General features: G+C 26.6%; 1 protein-coding gene across 3 annotated transcripts in view; it reads right to left on the bottom strand.

Moving 5' to 3' along the window:
• The window catches only part of LOC107443656 (uncharacterized), a 94,600-nt gene that overhangs the window by 76,026 nt on the left and 544 nt on the right, over positions 1-18,030 (bottom strand). For 2 of the 3 annotated variants that reach the window (XM_087157760.1, XM_087157759.1), the window contains exons 2-5: positions 13,445-13,519; positions 10,553-10,665; positions 6,601-7,990; positions 2,402-2,490 (exon numbers count right to left, since the gene is read on the bottom strand). In XM_087157760.1, coding sequence (XP_087013886.1) covers positions 2,402-2,490; positions 6,601-7,990; positions 10,553-10,665; positions 13,445-13,519 — 1,667 coding nt within the window. The remainder of the gene's footprint in view (positions 1-2,401; positions 2,491-6,600; positions 7,991-10,552; positions 10,666-13,444; positions 13,520-18,030) is intronic. The other variant, XM_087157761.1, reaches the window with a different exon arrangement.

The following is an 18,030-nucleotide window of genomic DNA, read 5'->3' as shown; positions in this document are numbered from 1 at the left end:
GCAGGTATACCAGTTTTTTTGGCTCTTCAGTGTATAAGTTTACATTTCTTAATAAGTTTAAATTGTTTAAGTATAAATTTGCATAATCTTCGATAATAACGAAAAGTTATAAATGTATAAATCTGCAGACAAAAATGCTTACTAGAGCATAAATAAAGATTACCCAGAACCTGTAATAAGATAGAACTTATAGAAATAGCTAAGAATGGACAAAAAGATTAAATTTATAAAACAAGATAACTGAATTTGAAGTATCAGTTTAAAACAGTATCAAAATTAAATTAAAGCAGTTTAAAACAGTATGATTTAATGTTTCATTATAGTAGTTATGTCAGGTACAGAAACAAATCAGGTGAAAAAATTAATATTGAAGTTGAGTAATCAAAATAATAAAATAGAATCGACTATAACCAAATTCTAAAAGCAAAAAAATTAAAGCAATGTTTGTTTCAATTTTTTCTACATCTAATTAATTTTATCTAATTAATTATAGATTAATTAGATTCGATTAATATTGTACTGACTTATTGAAAGATTTTTTTTTTTGAAAAAGGAGGTAAATAAAACTTTTTTCGTGATCAGATTAAGTTCAGAACGAAAAAAATACACAGCGCTTGTGATTTCGCACTGTATTGTGTAAATATATAGCACTGATTCCACACGAAGTTTGCAGAAGCGGTTTCCGACTCAATATGCTCAAGTCTATTCAACATCTCGAAATGAAATAGTCTTTATCAGTACTGAAACATCGGTATTAGAGCCATACTCATTGGATGCGATTTTTTTCGCATGCGTATGGAAACCTGGTTGAAAGTGTTTCACCAGTAAATATTTTCCACCAATTTGGTTTTCATTCGCATGCCAAAAAATCGTAGATTGTGAGATATCTTTCAGGCTTTATTTCATTTATCGTTAGATTGTGAGTGTTTTTTTTTTTTTTTATCGACGATTTAATTTAAAGGATATAGGCATTTTATCTTTAAAAAAAATATATATAGTATTTTTTTTTTCTTTTTACCTTCTAAAATTTCTTGATTTGTTGGAAATGCTGTCTCATCCTTACTATCGATATCGCTACAAGTAAGAATATTTGATTCGAATCTAGAACGTTTTTCTTTTTTTTTTCTATATTAGTAACGTGGGAAGCTTCTTTTCCTGTCGCTTTCCAGAAAAAAATTCTCTGACATCGCTAGATGTTGTCGACTTCCATCTTATTTCTTTTTCGGAATGCCGCCTTGAAAAATCAGTTTTCAAATTTGTTTTAACTATTGTGGCTTCACAATTGCAACAAATAACCTTTTCGCTACACGTAATTTTTTTAAGAAAAAGAATATTTTTACGCATGAAATTTTCCACATAAGTGCAAAAAATATAAAATGCTCTGTTCTCATAAAAAAACACAAAGCAAATTACTGCGCCAGCGATAGAGGCCGAAGTTGGCAAATTTCCAAAAATGGCTTAATAAAGGGGAAAAAAATTCTCCCCTTTTTATCCAGTAACTGTTTGTGTTGGAGATTAACGAAGAATTACGTGCGCTTTCTCCTTCCGCTGTACTCTAGAAAAAAAAATATTTAAAACAATTCTGTAAGAAAAAAATTTTGCAGAACCATTATTGCTTCTGCAGAAATTTTTTGTTTCTGTAGAAAAAGTTTTTTTTTGGTAAAACAGCTTCTGTTTCTGCAGAATTTTTTTTGAGAACTTTCGTTTGTGGCAAACCAAAAAATTTTATTTCCCAAATAAAAAAAATCTTTCTGCAAGAACTCAGTCGCTTTCTGCGACAATGTCGCTGTGTCGCCGTGTTTCTGCCACGGGGCTCGAAAACAAATGGTGCAAGAAATTTGGACCTCATCGTTTCTGTTAGTTCTACCTGTGAGTCAAAAATATACAAGACAAAAACCTGATAATTTGACCATTGGTTGATTTGGTGTGAAATTAAACATGTACTAAATTATGAATATGATCCATCCAGAGGAAACTCACTGAATAAAACATAAAGCAAGACTTAAATAAAATGAAAAACTTTCTGCGAACACAAAATCTCAATTAAAATTTTTTGCCAGCAATTTAACGCTTATAACTAGCTTGAAACCTTTCCCCATTTTGAAAAAATTTGTTGGAAAATCACAATTTATTTTTTTAAATGTTTTAATATTTATAAAACTCTATATTGATTCATATCACCAGAATAAGTTTGGAAATAAACAAAAAAAGCTGGAAATAAAAATTCAAAAATATTATCCGCAAAAACACATAAAAATTTAAAAAAATAAATAAATAAAATAAAACCCTGAAATTTGCATATTAATATTGCTTACCCTAAAACTTACATATATTAATTTTCCTATAAATTGCGTGTAAAAAATTAAATATTAATGAAAAAGTTTCTAATAAATTTTCTTACCTCCGTATCCTTATCTTTCTCATCTTCAGAAGAAAATGTTAGGGAACTTGACGAATCAATTACGGGCTTGGGTTTTTTATTACTCGCAGCTATGTTTAATAAAAAAATTTCATGAATAAAATTCTTAATAAAACTTTTACATATTTTAAAAATATAGCATATACTTCATTTCAATGATACATGCAAAATAAAATAGTTTTATATATTTAAAAAAAATCATAAATAGAGTTAACCACTTTATATTTACACACAATATAAACTTGTATTTTAAAAAATTTTTATATTTACATAAATTCAGGGTTCCCACTCAATTTGCAAAAAAAAAAAAAAATTCCCTGACTTTTCTAGGTAAATTTCAATGAAAATTGAGACTATATTTTCGTCAGAAAATTTTGATTCTTTTATTTGTAATGTGAAAAATTAGATTTTCTATGTAAAAAAATATTAAATGAGGATGGGAACATTTGATAAAAATGTGAAATTTTTACAACAAATAATTGTAATAGATGTAAGAATTATTTAACTCGAATCTTTCAATTATAAGACTGGTTGTTTTCCAAGCATAATATAGGAATATTCCAGGTTTTTGTAAAAAAATTGCAGCTTTCCCTGACTTTCGCTGATTTTTGCAATTTAAAATTGTTAAAAATGGGCAAAAATTGGTACTAAATATATTTGAAAAATTACGTCAAAACAATAAAAATCATGCAAAACCATATAGTGATCGGATAATGGTATGTACATAATACCTTAATAGTATGTATGTTACCTCAAAAGTGCAGAAATAAGTTAAATTACAAATTATCTAGCTAATGAGCAGATTAACTAGGATAATCTGTTAAGTTAAAGTGCAAAAAATTATTTCCATTCTCAAATTATCTAAGTAATCTAAAAACTACCTACTTACTAGGGATAGTACCTACTATTGCACATCCCTATTAGTAACAGGGTTCGTGATTTTTTTGATTTTTTAAAAAAAAACAAAAAAATCGGATTATTATGATTTAAATCGGATTTTTTTTATTTAAATCAGATTTTTTTGATTTTTATTCAAATACACTATAAGATCTTTAATTTATGATTAAAAAAACTTTATAAATGTTTAATCAAAATTAAATTAATATTAAAATTATATTATATCAATATTTTAGAAGCTCTAACTTACTAAAATAATTTTTCATTATAATGCATAGCGACCATTTTGATACCAAGGCATGATTGAAATTAAAAAACAAGATAAAATAGATAATTTAAAGAATACTACTTTAAATAGTAACACAAAGTTTCAATTAGCACACCATAATTTTAATTTAAAATTGTGATCTCTTTTTTTTCTCTCATGATTTATAAAATGGCAAAATAACTAAACTAGTAACTTCGTTTACTAAAATAGACTTTGAAAGGGAAGAATGACACTATATCAGGAAAAAAATATCTGAACTCAGCTTTTTTTTCTTTCTATTTTTGGCATATTAAGGTAATTTCTTTTTAATATAACCTCAAGCTTTAGAAATATAGAAATTTCCATCAATAAACTATAATGTAGATTTGAATTCCATGCTTTTTTAATCAAAAGGTAGAATTTTAACTAACATTTGCTTTTTTTCTTTTTGAAAAAAAATCATGTTTATTTACTTTCTACAGTTACGCAAGTCTATATTAAGACAGCATTAAATATTTACTTTAATCTGTACTTTCAATGTTAAGAATCAAAAAAATATGTAATTTTAAATGTGTTTAACACACACCAAGAAAGAAAGTAATTTCGTTTACTAAAATTAATTAATGCAGCAATTAATTTAAAATAAATTTTAAAACTAAGAAAAGAAAAGAAAAAAATCAATAATTTAAAGCACTGTTTTTTAACTTTTAAAATCAATATAATATATATATATAAAAATCAGTTGATTTAAATCAATGATTTTTTTAAAAAAATCATTTGATTTTAATCATGATTTAAATCGTGATTTAAATCAAGCTGATTTAAATCAACGAACCCTGATTAGTAAGTTATTAAAATGAAAATAAGACTTTTGTTGGAACAACTTTTCTGTAAACTTAAGGTAACATTATGAAATTTATTTTTCGCCATTTAAAAAAATAAATAAAACTACAACTAAACAATCAACAAATTGATACAAACAATAACTTTAAAAACTATATTAACAAGAATCAAAATATTTAAAATTTTATTACAATTAAAGAAATTGTCATAATCTCATTTACTTATTTTTTGATATCTAAAGAATCAAGTTAAAGCAATCAACAAATTAGTTGATAGAATGGGAGAAACAAACTTTTGAACTTAATCGATGTGGTATGTACATAACCAAGTTAAATGCGGAAAAACCTTGATTCCATACCTAATTAGAAAAAATAAGTTAACCTGCACATTTCCTAACTAGGAAATATGCACATTAACAGTTTTCAAGCAGAATCAGCAATATATAAGTAAAAAATAGTTAAAAGAAATAAATCAAAAATTTATATATTAGAGCAAAAGCAAGTGTAATACAAAAAGGCATAAAAATATGAATTTAAAAAAGAAAACACCAGTAGAAAGTTTTTTTTTTTCTCATTTAATTTCAGAAAAAAATACTCAGACTTTTCCAGGCATTTCAGGAAAATTTCAATGTAAATTCTGCAGGTTTTTAACTACACCATATAATTTTTCAACTGACAATTTTATTTTATTTTACTTATTATGTCACATATTAGATTTTGAGAGCTAAAAATACTGAATAAGGAATGAAACATGAAAAAATTTCACTTAAATGTGGAATGTTTTCAGCAAATAATTGTAACAGATGTTAGAATCATTTAAATTGACTCTCAATAACTGATTACTGTTATACTGACAATTCTATGATTGCCTATTTTCCAGGTATGATACAGGAATTTTCCATGTTTTTGAACTTTTCCTGAACATTCCCTACTTTTAAGAGTCAAAATAAAATTCCCAAACAATGCCAGATTTTTCCTGTACTTTCTGACCTGTGGAATTTAAAAGCTAGTATTATTGATATAATAATTAAAAAATTTCTTTCTTCAGATTAATTATTTTCAAAATGATTTTAATAGTTCATTCAAAATGGTAAACATAATACAAAATATAGTTAGTAACATGTTGACAATTGTTATTGAGCTTTATTTATAAAATCAGAGTTTCCTAAAAAGAACAGTGATCATTTAGGGTCCTATAGTAGAAAAAGATTGGCAGTCACTGATCATAAGCAGTAAAAATTAATGTTTTTATTGTTATTTTTTAATGCTTATGACAATATCTAAACAAGAAATTATATTAGTTCCCAAATTGTAGAGCCAGGCGTAAGAACAAAAAAAGTTCATATTCCCAAATTGTGGAAAGGAGATAATGAAATGAAAAAAATTACATATGTTAATTATGTTTCATACATCACACAAGAGAAGACTGGATACATTTATGCCTGGTTCTTGCATTAATGGAAGGTCTATATTGTCCACAGTTCAAAATAATATATATATACTAAATATATATTGAAAAATTTGGACTCAATCTCGTTCTTGCACCTGTGCCTAAATTGTTTTGGCTATGGAACCCTAAATGATCCTCTTTTTAGCAGAACCCCATAAAGTTAAGCAATACCGAAATCTTTTTTTCAAAAAATTAGGTTTTACGACAAACAGCAGGTATGCAGCGACATCTAGTCTAGTTCTGGATTAGATATTGGAGCTAGTATAAGCTCAAAATGAATAAAATAAGCAAAACTGATTTCGTTTTGTTGATGTAAAAACGCTACCAATGGAGGAAAAATATTTCTTTTTGTTAGATTTACTTACTTTATTTAAAATTGAAATGTTCACACAATTTTCTATAAATGCATGTCATTTTCACAACTTATTAAATACATTAGAATTTTTTTAATTTTAATACTTCTTTTTTCATTGGAATTTTACTTTCCTTTCATGAAAATAATCAAAATATTAAATTAATTTTTGAACTATTTATTTGACATAAATGTAATTAAAGGTTTCAAAACACATTAATAGTTATAAAAAAAAAGTGTTAAAGTGTTGGAGGCAAGGTGACTTTTTCATGGAACCTTGAAGTTCCACGGAACATCTTTTGGGAGCTTGTTTAAGTCAAATAATATTAACAATTAATATATTATATAAAAAGCCCACTCGACTTAAAAGGGTAAAATAATGTATCAACATACCTTTTTTAACCTCTGTTTTTACATTCTCACTCTTCTTAGATTTTTTTGGCTCTTTCAACAAATTATTCACAGTTTTTTCAATTTCGTCTAGCATGTAAATAGGTGGCACTTTAATAGTCGTCTTTCCTTCCAAAAGATCATCACACGGTTCCAGGACAACGTTTGGGAGAACTCTAAGTTTCATATCATTATGATAATCAAAATCTGGGAGCTTTTCTTTATAACGCTTTTTAACATTTTGTTTTCTGGGTCCTTTTTTAGACTGAACTTCCTGAAAATCTAATCCTGATAAAGGATCACTTGACTCAGAGCTTAAGGAACTAACAGACGATTCCTTTATTGCACAATTCTTTGATGAAGCTGTATGAGATTTATCTACAGAGGGGTTTGAAGACTTAGTTTTGGAATTTGTCTCAGAATGAACCTCCGCAGTGACAGTAATATTATGCTTTTGTGAATTAGAATTCGCTTTCTTAGAACTAAAGTTAAAATCCATTTCATTCTCATCCGAAGAATCTTCCAAAAGTTTAAGCTTAGCTTTAATTTCTTCGTCACTTTCTAAAGCATCACCACCTGGAGTTTCTTGGGCAAGTGGGCACACTTGTGGATCAAGTTTACTATCACAAACTTTACTACTAATCAGTGATTCACTGTGCCCACTCAGAAGAGAATCATCACCATTTAATTTTACCTCAACTTCAACCTCAGATTCAACTTTAGAGTTAACTTTAACCTCAGCTTTAACAACTTCATCATCAGATGCAAGAGAAATCAGAGGTGGTGTTTCATCACCATTTTTTATTCCATTTTCACCATTTTTTTTAATTTGTTCAGTGTCTTCAGATTGTTTCACTTTTAAATAAGAAGCATATTGCTGACACAAAGTTTTCATAACATGACTTAATTCACTTTTATGTGTGCTTACCACTTCTTCCGTTTTTTTAATTATATGTTTCAGACTCTTGGACCGTGAGACTTCAACATGTTTCAACTTGTCCATTTTCTTTAGAAGACTTTTACAAGAATTCTCAGTTTTAGTAAATGCCTCTAAAACCCACGATTCAGAAATAAGTTCTTTAGCTCCAACTTTGTCTTTTTCTGTCTTCTTATCCTTAAAACTCTTTGCTTTGCTGTACTCCATTATTAAATTGCAATAAGCTACTTTAGCTTTCAGCTTACTTGGATCACACACATAGCACTTCCAGCCATCCTTCTGCATTTCAGTGACTTCGGAACGGCCAAAATTACGACGCACACAATTCAAACAGAACACATTAGGGCAAAAGTCACATAAAAAAAGTGTACCACCATTACCACACCAAGTACAATAATTGTAGTTGCCAGCTTCATCACGAGTAAACTCATCTGTTCCATAAAACTCACAACAATCCTGAAAGGGAATGAAGTTTGATTAATAAATTATTTAGGTCAATACGAATTTATTAGCTCCGTGGCAGAATTTCTTCGAGTTATCTGAGAGAAAACTCTTTAGCACTAATATATTTCTGCAAGATACTTTTAATACCAACAAACATATATGTTACTAATTTAAAACAGGGTTAGGTTTTTGACGTCAAAAAGTGGTTTTTGACATGACAAGGGTATAATACTGGTTTAAACCGTCAAAAATGTCAAAAACTGAAGTTTGCCAAGAAAATATATAAACTTCAAAACTACCAACAGTTGCCATGCATTATATTGAAATTTAATTATACTATAGGTAATCAGCAGGTTTTAAAATATTTTTTAATTAAAATTAAGGTAAAATAACAGATTTAAAATCTCAGAAATTTATATTCAAATGCATGTGCACAAAATATTGCACAAAAATTGTTGAAATATTTATATTTTAAAAAAAAAATTATTTTTTTTTTGGTACTTAAGAAAATTAAAAGTTTATTACTATGCATTTTTGACATATAAGGAACATATAACTAATATTTATAAGGAATTTACAAGTTATGTTGTATAAATACAAACTTGATACAAGTGTATAAAAAAAATTTTTTTAATGTTTTACCGAATATCTTTATTATCCAGTATGTTAATTTGAATTTAAAAGTAGTTATATTTATGAATAATGATAAATATAATTCATATTGTTTATTATATTCATTTATAATTATTACACTTATCATTTTAAAACAATTTTTATCTCTTAATTTTTTTCTCTCCACTTGTATTAAGAATACAAATAATGCATATCTTGAAAGCAAGAAGTAATTATTCAACAGCTGAATATTTAGATATTCAACAAAACTATATCCTATTCAGCACAATGAAATTCACAAGTATTTGGATAAACTAAATTTTCAGCATAGTAAATGAATAGGCTGAATATACTGTAAATCGACACTAACTACTCTGTGTATTTAACAGAAAGCACTTAAATTTGTATAGTCTTATGTTAAAAAGATTATTAAGAAGATTTAAAAGAATATTAAAAAGATTTTTCTTTAAAAGAAGATGTCTAATGTACAAAACTGCTAATGTTTATCTTTAAAAATGTCTAATTTTTAGTATAATCTATACTATACACTAAATTTGGTTATAAATAAATTTCTTAATAATATCACTGCAAATTTTCAATAACACATGAAAATGAATACATAATATTACAAAAGATGTAAGTTTTCAAAAGTACAAGATTTTGGTTACTATTCAAAATATAAGTGCTTCTTCAAAATTTTAAATTTATTTTTTCTAGAACATTTAGAAACACTATCCTTTATAAAAAATATATAAACTTTATGTATTAATTAAATTTCACATATGAATATAGGTTTTTGACATTTTCGACAGTGAGGTTTTTGACGTGACGGTTTAAACTATGGTTTAAACTGTCAAAAACTGTCACATGTCAAAAACCTGCCAACCCTGATTTAAAATAACAAAAGCGTTGTTTACAATAAAATACATAATTATTTTTTAAATTTAACATGTAATATTTTTTTAAATTCTAATATTATGGGTGATATTCTGGCATTTTTATTGGGGGGGGGGGGGAGAAGTAAAAATTATTTCCTTCACATTTTGTAAATAATCATCACAATAAAAAAAATTAAAAATCATGAAATCCATAGTAGAAAAAGATCGCCAACAAAATTTGCAGAAAATTTGTCCATACATCTGCCTGGGTAGGCCTTTGTTTAGGGGTGAAAAAGTGAGATAAAAGAAGCAAACAAGAAAAAATTCTTATCGCTACATTCCACTCTATAGATGGTTTTAAAAATTAGCATAAGTATTTATTTCGAAGTAGATATTTCATTATTTAAAAAATTTATTTTTAAATTATTTTTTTTTAAAAAATGAAGAAAAAAAATCGAAGACAGAAAAAAGTTCACAACATCCAATTTCCTCACTTTTTTAGTTCACTATATCCACAAAAAATAACATTATATGTGTATAGCAACGCACGGAACCGAACATTTCGTTCACTATATAAGGGAGTTCACTATAAACTGTGTTCACTATAGCGTGGTTTAACTGTATATATTTTAACATGCAGGGAATTTTAGAGATTTTTATTGCCCTATCAAATCAAAATACTAAAACTTTATTAAACTAATAAATATAAATAGTCTGTAATATTTTCCATTTACGATTGACATTAAATGAGCTTGAAATGTTTTTTATTATGCCACTTCATAAAATTTAATAGTAATTTCTAATTGATAGTTAAAAATACTTTTTAATTAATTTAAAAAGGAAGTTCTAAATGGAAAAAAACTGAAAACTTTAGAACAAAAAAAAAGAAAAGCTGTAAAATGATTACTATAATTGAGGCTCCCGTCATTATGTTAGCAATAAATTGTGTAAAAATTCTATTTCGATAGGGATTTTTTAAAAATTTTTTTAGGAAACTTACTCAATTTTAGAGAATTTTCTAAAATTTCCAAAAACCAGGAGAGTTTTTATTAAAGTTTTAATAAGACTGAAAAATAAAACTTACTGTACAAATGATAACATTTAATCGAATGTGACGTTTCATTTTTTTGTAATCTAGATGGTTTATTTGACTTTTACAGATTGTGCACCTAACCACCATACTTCTGATGTCCATGCCTAAAAAAAATAATAATAACATAGAACAATCCACAAATTAGACATACACATACAAATTTATGTATGTATAAACACATTTTTATTTTATTTGATTATTACAATTAAATTAATAAAATGTGAATTTTCAATGAAATGAAACTATGTTTTGCTTGGAACATTTAGGAAATGATTGGATCTGTCACGGCGGTGGTTGTTGATTTTCACCAGTGAATGTCAACAAACACCAAATACGTCGGTGAAAGATTGAATATTTCATTACATTCTTGTACATTCGAACACTCACCGGTGTATGTCGACAATCACAGATATGCTTTGGTGAATGTCCGAAATATTTATTACATTCGATTTGATATGAATTTATTTGTGGATATAATTACATTTATTCGATATTTTAACCCTACACTGCTGTTTTTTTTAAAGGTTAAGCGCCATTGCCCGGTATACCCTACACTGATGTTTCTTTAAGGTTAAGTGCCACTGCCCGGTATACCCTACATTGATGTTTTTTTAAGGTTAAGAGCCACTGCCCGGTATACCCTACACTGATGTTTTTTTAAGGTTAAGTGCCACTGCCCGGTATAACCTACACTGATGTTATTTTAAGGTCAAGTGCCATTGCCCGGTATACATTTGCTCGATACTCCAAACACTGATATTTCTTCTAATCTATCGTCAGTAAGTATTAAAATGTAGAATAAATATAAATATATCAAATAAATATAATAATATTAACGAATAAATTAATATAAAATTGGATATAACAAATATTTTGGACATTCACCAAGCGACTACATGAATGTTGACATTCATCAGACTTCGGTGTTTCACCGTAACATATTCACTAGTACTGTCATCAACCAAACAGTTCCAGTAGAAATTAGCTAATCTAGCAAGTTAAAAAGTGGAAAAAATTTGGGGGGAAATAATAAAGGTATGTTAATTCAGAAAAAAATATGTTTTTGTGTCTGATATCATCTGCACTAAGTCATTAACCATTAACATATTTGAAATCAAGGTTGGCAAGTTTCTGCCGAAGTGGTTAAAACGACTGGTAGAAACAGGTTAAAACTGGCATGGCAGAAACCCTTTTCTGCCACATTTGTGGCAGAAACTGGCAGAAATACAGAAAATGACATAAAAGTAAGTACTGAGATTGACATACAATGGATAATTCATAGAAAAAACAATTAAATGTTAAACAAAGTACAATTTATTTAAAAAATTATCAACATTCAAAATCAAATATTACATTGTTTGCACTCTGCAGTAATCTATAACAAAAGACAAGTTTTGATGCAGTTTCTAAACCTAAACAATTTTTCAATTCGCCTATGCACGAACGACAAATTTGAGAAGATTCTCTCAAGTCCAGCAGAACTAGCAAGCATTGCCATCAAGGAACAAGCAAGATTTGTGAAACTTTCATCTATTGCATATTTTTTAAAACTGGACCACCATGTAGCAGCTGAGGTAGTTGTCAAAACTTGACAGGAAAAATAAGTTTCAGGAAATGGGTCCAATATGTTTTATAAAAATATTTGATATACTGCACTCTTTATAATTAATATAAACAAAATAATATATATTTACAAACAATGAATTAAAAACAATGAATTAAAAAGTTTGTTACAGTTATATGGAGTTACATTTTTCAGTTTACTTAAACAAAATGTTATTAAGCAATTACTAGAACTAATAGACGTGTTTTCAGTTTCTGCCAGTTTTTACCGATTATAACCAGTTTCTGCCGGCAAAAAGCCAACCCTGTCTGAGATTACCCTCTCGAACCATTAAGATTGAGTCCTAGAACATGAAGATCTAATCATTTGATCAAAAGGGTGATGCGCTTATTTTTTTGTGCATTTTACATTAGGTTTCTTGTGTGTTTATTGCCATGATTTTTTATTATCATTCTTAGTTAAAGCTAAAAAACTAAGAAAAGAAAGAAAAAAAAAGACCAACAGCTGACGTGACTAAGTACTATTAAGAATGAGGGATTTATCGTAATATGTAATTCGTTAGACATTGTCACATAGCGATGTATTAAAAATAATGTAAGTTCAAATATTGTTTATTTGTTTTTTTTTTTTTTAAAAATAAAAACAACACAAAAATCTTAAATAAATAAAAGAAAGAAATCTAAATGTAAATGTTCTAAAAGACAAAAGAAAAAGTGAAATTTGAAGATTGAACTAGTTTTGTATTACAGATTTTTTTTTTTTTTTTTTTAATCAGCAATTTTGTTAAACACTTTTTAGTTTCAAATTTTTTTTTGCAGTTTTCCTAATAGATTTTAACAGAGCGTTTCTGATAGATTTCATTCTTTCATTGTCACTTTTTCTTGTACAGTAAGATAGATAACCGGTTTAACAGGTAAGACTGATAACATAGAAAACTGCTTTTATTCGGCCACCGAATACTCTATAATTCATTTTGGCCGAATATTCAGAATTTTGCCAAATCACTATTCATTACATCTCTAATTTAAACCTATTCAACTAGATTTATAATTTTGATGCGGTATAAATTCTATTATGGTATCTAACCCATTTTTTAATTTTAAAAACTTTAGTATTTCTTAACATCATATCAAGTAAAAAATTTCATACTTTTACTTATATATGAACATACAGTCATAAAAGAATTTAATGCAGCATTTCATTGATATCTAGATAGCTTTGAAAAAATTAATTTAAATTTTTTATGAAAAAAAAATAAATAAATAAAAAACACACACAGACAAATATCATTTAAAATTATTTAAATTATATCAAATTACCTGTAATTTGAGATTTTGTAATTAGCTCAGCTCCAGTTAATCCTGGCACTTCAATTAAAGGATCATTCTTAAAATCTATAAGTTGAACAACATTCAGTTAAAAAACATGTTTAAAAATAAATTTAGGTATACATAAAAATACTATGTGAATAAAAAAAAGAAAAATGCGAAAATTAGAAGGTATGAAAATTCATTTTATTTATGGGCATCAGAAATTTCAACAAACAACTTAAACAATTTAATTAAAACCAACAAATTTTGATTTTTTTCTTTTAATTTTTAGCAATGTTCAAATTTTATATTAAAAAAAAATCACTCTAGCAGGTTTTTATACAGGGTAGAAAAGCTTTTGACTATTGACAGTTTTAACAATGGTTTTATCTATCAGGTCAAAAACTCATAATTTTGGTGTAAGGATAATTATAAGCTATTATACAGAAGAAGTATTTATAAATAAACATAAAATTACAAGTGATCAATCGTGTTCTTGAAATATTTCTACTTTAAACTCTATTTTGTTTCCACAATAACTATCAAATACCTGAATACAAGTGTAGAAAAAATTTTAAATAATTATAAATAAAAATATGTAAAATTGCAATTGATCTAATCCACTTATCTGTAAAATTATTGGAAATAAAAATACAAAAACAATCAGCTTAATAAAAAGAAGGAAAAAAAACACTTAACAATCATCTTATTCATTATATATTAAATAAATTTTCATTTACTTCCATTTTAACTTCTTCTTTCCTTAAAGTATGCAATTACCAAAAAAAAAAAAAAAAAATTTGAAGCTCTCTGTACTCCAAGTTCATTTTTCAGCTTTTTATGAATAGGACCGAAATTTAAAACTATTCCTTCAATTGATGCTGAGCTGCATAGACTAATATGTAGATGTACTAAAACTATTATAACATAATAAAGTAACATAATGTGTTAATAACTGTGCAAAATATTAAAAGTAATTTAATTAAACCCTTAAAATGTTTGAGTGAAAACATTAACTGATTTAAACAAACATTTATATTTTGTTTCAATTATAATTAGTTCACTAATCAAGAAATATATTAGAGGTAAGATTTATTGGAATTATTTCTGTACGTATAAGCAGGAGTGCAGAAAATTTTCAGAACCCCATATTCCCTATAAACAAAGTTTATTTTTAGATTAAAATTTAATTAATTCTTAATAAATTTTTAAAAATATTGCTGAAAAATAAAGTTAATATAAGAAATTCATTTGATTTTACATAATTCCTGAATAAACGAGCATATTTGTTATAAAATAATAGAAATCAAAATGCATCAAAAGTAATAATTTATCAAATTAAATTTAAGGTCACACTTATAAACTTAAGGAAAATTTGTGATAAATGCTTGGTTTGACTATTGTGCTTTGGCCATCTACATTAAGTACATAATGAGCACAAAAGAAGAACCACTAAGTTTTAGTGATCTTTAATTTTCAAGTTTACACATTCAGTGCTTTGTTTTTTAATATATTTTCTAAAAAAAATATCAAGTATTTATCAATTTAAAAATACCCATAGCATTTATTCAAAAATGCAACTTTTGTGCCCACTTTATGAATAAGAATAGATTTAAAAAATGCATTTATAATAATTTAAAATAGACAACAGTTGCAGCGAACTGTAATATTTTTATTTCTTCGGCAATTCCATGACAACATAACTAAAAAATAAACATTTAAATAGCATACCTTTATTAACAAATTTCTCAGCTTTTACTTAAGTATTTTAGATATAATATCTAAAATTGTAATTTTTAACTACTTTCTAATAATAATAAAAAAATTTTATTAAAATTTTAATATATAGCTTGTATTTGCAATATGAATCACAATATAAGTTGTAACTTTAGTCACAAGAGCTATTTCTCTATTGTGTTTGTTCTTCATGAGTGCTTTCAATGTTTTAAATTAATTTAAAATCCTTTTTTTTTATAAAAAAATTAATTTTAAAAAATAATTCCATCATCGCTTATAGAAGAATGAGCAAAAACAAAAATATGTTTCATTCCATGTCCTTTCACTGTAAAATCAGTCACATATATTTTTATTCTAAATTAGAACATTGACAATTTCCTTCTCTTTTTGTTATATTCATCCCTGTGGCAGAATTTTTTCTGACTTTCTGCGACTAACCTAACTAGAACCAATATCTTTCTGCAAGATATTTTTATCGTTATAAATGTATGCGTAATGAATTTATAATAATAGATGAAATTCGTGTTTATAAAATAAGTCTACATGCATAGAATAAAACTGTGTAGATTTTTTCTTCTCAATTTCATAATATAAGTTTACATTTCTTAATAAGTTTAAATTTGCATAATCTTCGATAATAACAAAAAGTTATAAATGTATAGATCTGCAGACAAAAATGCTTACTAGAGCATAAGTAAAGATTACCCAGAACCTGTAATAAGACAGAACTTATAGAAATAGCTAAGAATGGACAAAAAGGTTAAATTTATAAGACAAGATAACTGAATTTGAAGTATCAGTTTAAAACAGTATCAAAATTAAATTATTAAAGCAGTTTAAAAGAGTATCGTTTAATGTTTCATTATAGTAGTTATATCAGGTACAGAAACAAATCAGGTGAAAAAATTAATATTGAAGTTGAATAATCAAAATAATAAAATAGAATTGATTATAACCGAATTCTAAAAGCAAAAAAATTAAAGCAATGTTTGTTTCAATTTTTTCTACATCTAATTAATTTTATCTAATTAATTAGATTCGATTAATATTGTACTGACTTATTGAAAGATTTTTTTTTTAAAAAAAAGGAGGTAAACAAAACTTTTTTCCTGATCAGATTAAGTTCAGAACGAAAAAAATACACAGCGCTTGTGATTTCGCACTGTATTGTGTAAATAATATAGCATTGATTCTACACGAAGTATGCAGAAGCGGTTTCCGACTCAATATGCTCAAGTCTATTCAACATCTCGAAACGAAATAGTCTTTATCAGTACTGAAACATTGGTATTAGAGCCATACTCATTGGATGCGATTTTTTTCGCATGCGTATGGAAACCTGTTTGAAAGTGTTTCACCAGTATAAATATTTTCCACCAATCTGGTTTTCATTCGCATGCCAAAAAATCGTAGATAGTGAGATATCTTTCATGCTTTACTTCATTTATCGTTAGATTGCGATTTTTCTTTTCTATTTTATCGACGACTTAAGTCAAAGGATATAGGCATTTTATCTTTTAAAAAAATATATATATAGTTATTTTTTACTTTTTACTGCTTCTAAAATTTCTTGATTTGTTGGAAATGCTGTCTCATCCTTACTATTGATATCGCTACTAGTAAGAATATTTGGTTCGAATCTAAAACTTTTTTTTTTCCTCTCAATATTAGTAGCGTGGGAAACTTCTTTTCCTGTCGCTTTCCAGAAAAAAATTCTCTGACATCGCTAGATGTTGTCGACTTCCATCTTATTTCTTCTTCGGAATGCCGCCTTGAAAAATCAGTTTTCAAATTTGTTTTAATTATTGTGGCTTCACAACTTTTGTTTGTAGCAAACCAAAAATTTTTATTTCCCTAATAAAAAAAATCTTTCTGCATGAACTCAGTCGCTTTCTGGACAATGTCGCCTTGTTTCTGCCACGGAGATATTCATAATATTAGGCTATTAAAAAAAATTCCCGTTACCAAAAATAAATTCTTCTTTTGATATTTAGCAATAAAATGAACACAAAAGATTAAAGATGAGAAAAGCTATTAAAATGCAAGATTAGTCACCATGGAAATGCCATTTAACCTTTCAAAAGGGTTCAATTTTCACTTTTCAAAAGAGCGCAATTACAGTGTTTGGGACACCCTTTATATTTTAAAATGAAAGGAATTGGTGTCCTTTCTCTAATTTTAAAATAATATTAGAGAAAGTTATAAAAACTATGTAAGGTTAGAGTGTAGAATTGGATGCCTTTTAGATTGTACTTTCATACAAACATCGTCCATTTCCTCATTATTTTTATATTTAAAAAAATATAAAAAATCTGGTCCTTTTCCAGTTCACCAGTGCAAGAAACTTATTTCAAAAAAAAAATTACTTAAAGTACAAATTTAAAATACTTTCACTCAGTAAGTTTCCATTGGTGACTTTATAACCACTACCAGCGAAATGGAAAAGTAACAAACACCTCACTTTGAAGTCATTTTTGTTGATTTTTGACAGAACATAAAAAATCTTCCATTGTTTTGTTCTGTTCCATTGTACACAGATTTTTAATTTTTGATGGGAAATTTTTTTTACCATATTGACTGTAGATATCTAAGTACACTAACACGGAATACTTAAACAATAAAAAATTGGCCTGATTATTAGAATAACATTGATTAAATATATATATCTTATAAAATTACGAGTATATAGAGTAAATAAGAATTTTCAGAATTTATTTAAGTATAATTTAACATTTGTCAGGATTTTTTTTATTTGTAACATTACTGGTTTAAATATAGAATCTGGTGTCCCTTAGTTTGGAGGTAAATTTCTTTTAGGATTTTGCTTGAACCACATTTCTGGTTACAATATTGCTTAC

The sequence above is a fragment of the Parasteatoda tepidariorum genome, chromosome 2 (genome assembly GCF_982258835.1).
Source record: "Parasteatoda tepidariorum strain Cologne lab strain chromosome 2, Ptep-v5.0, whole genome shotgun sequence".
NCBI lineage: Eukaryota > Metazoa > Arthropoda > Arachnida > Araneae > Theridiidae > Parasteatoda > Parasteatoda tepidariorum.
Note: the sequence above shows the minus strand (reverse complement) of the source record. Positions and strands in the feature narration are given on the sequence as shown.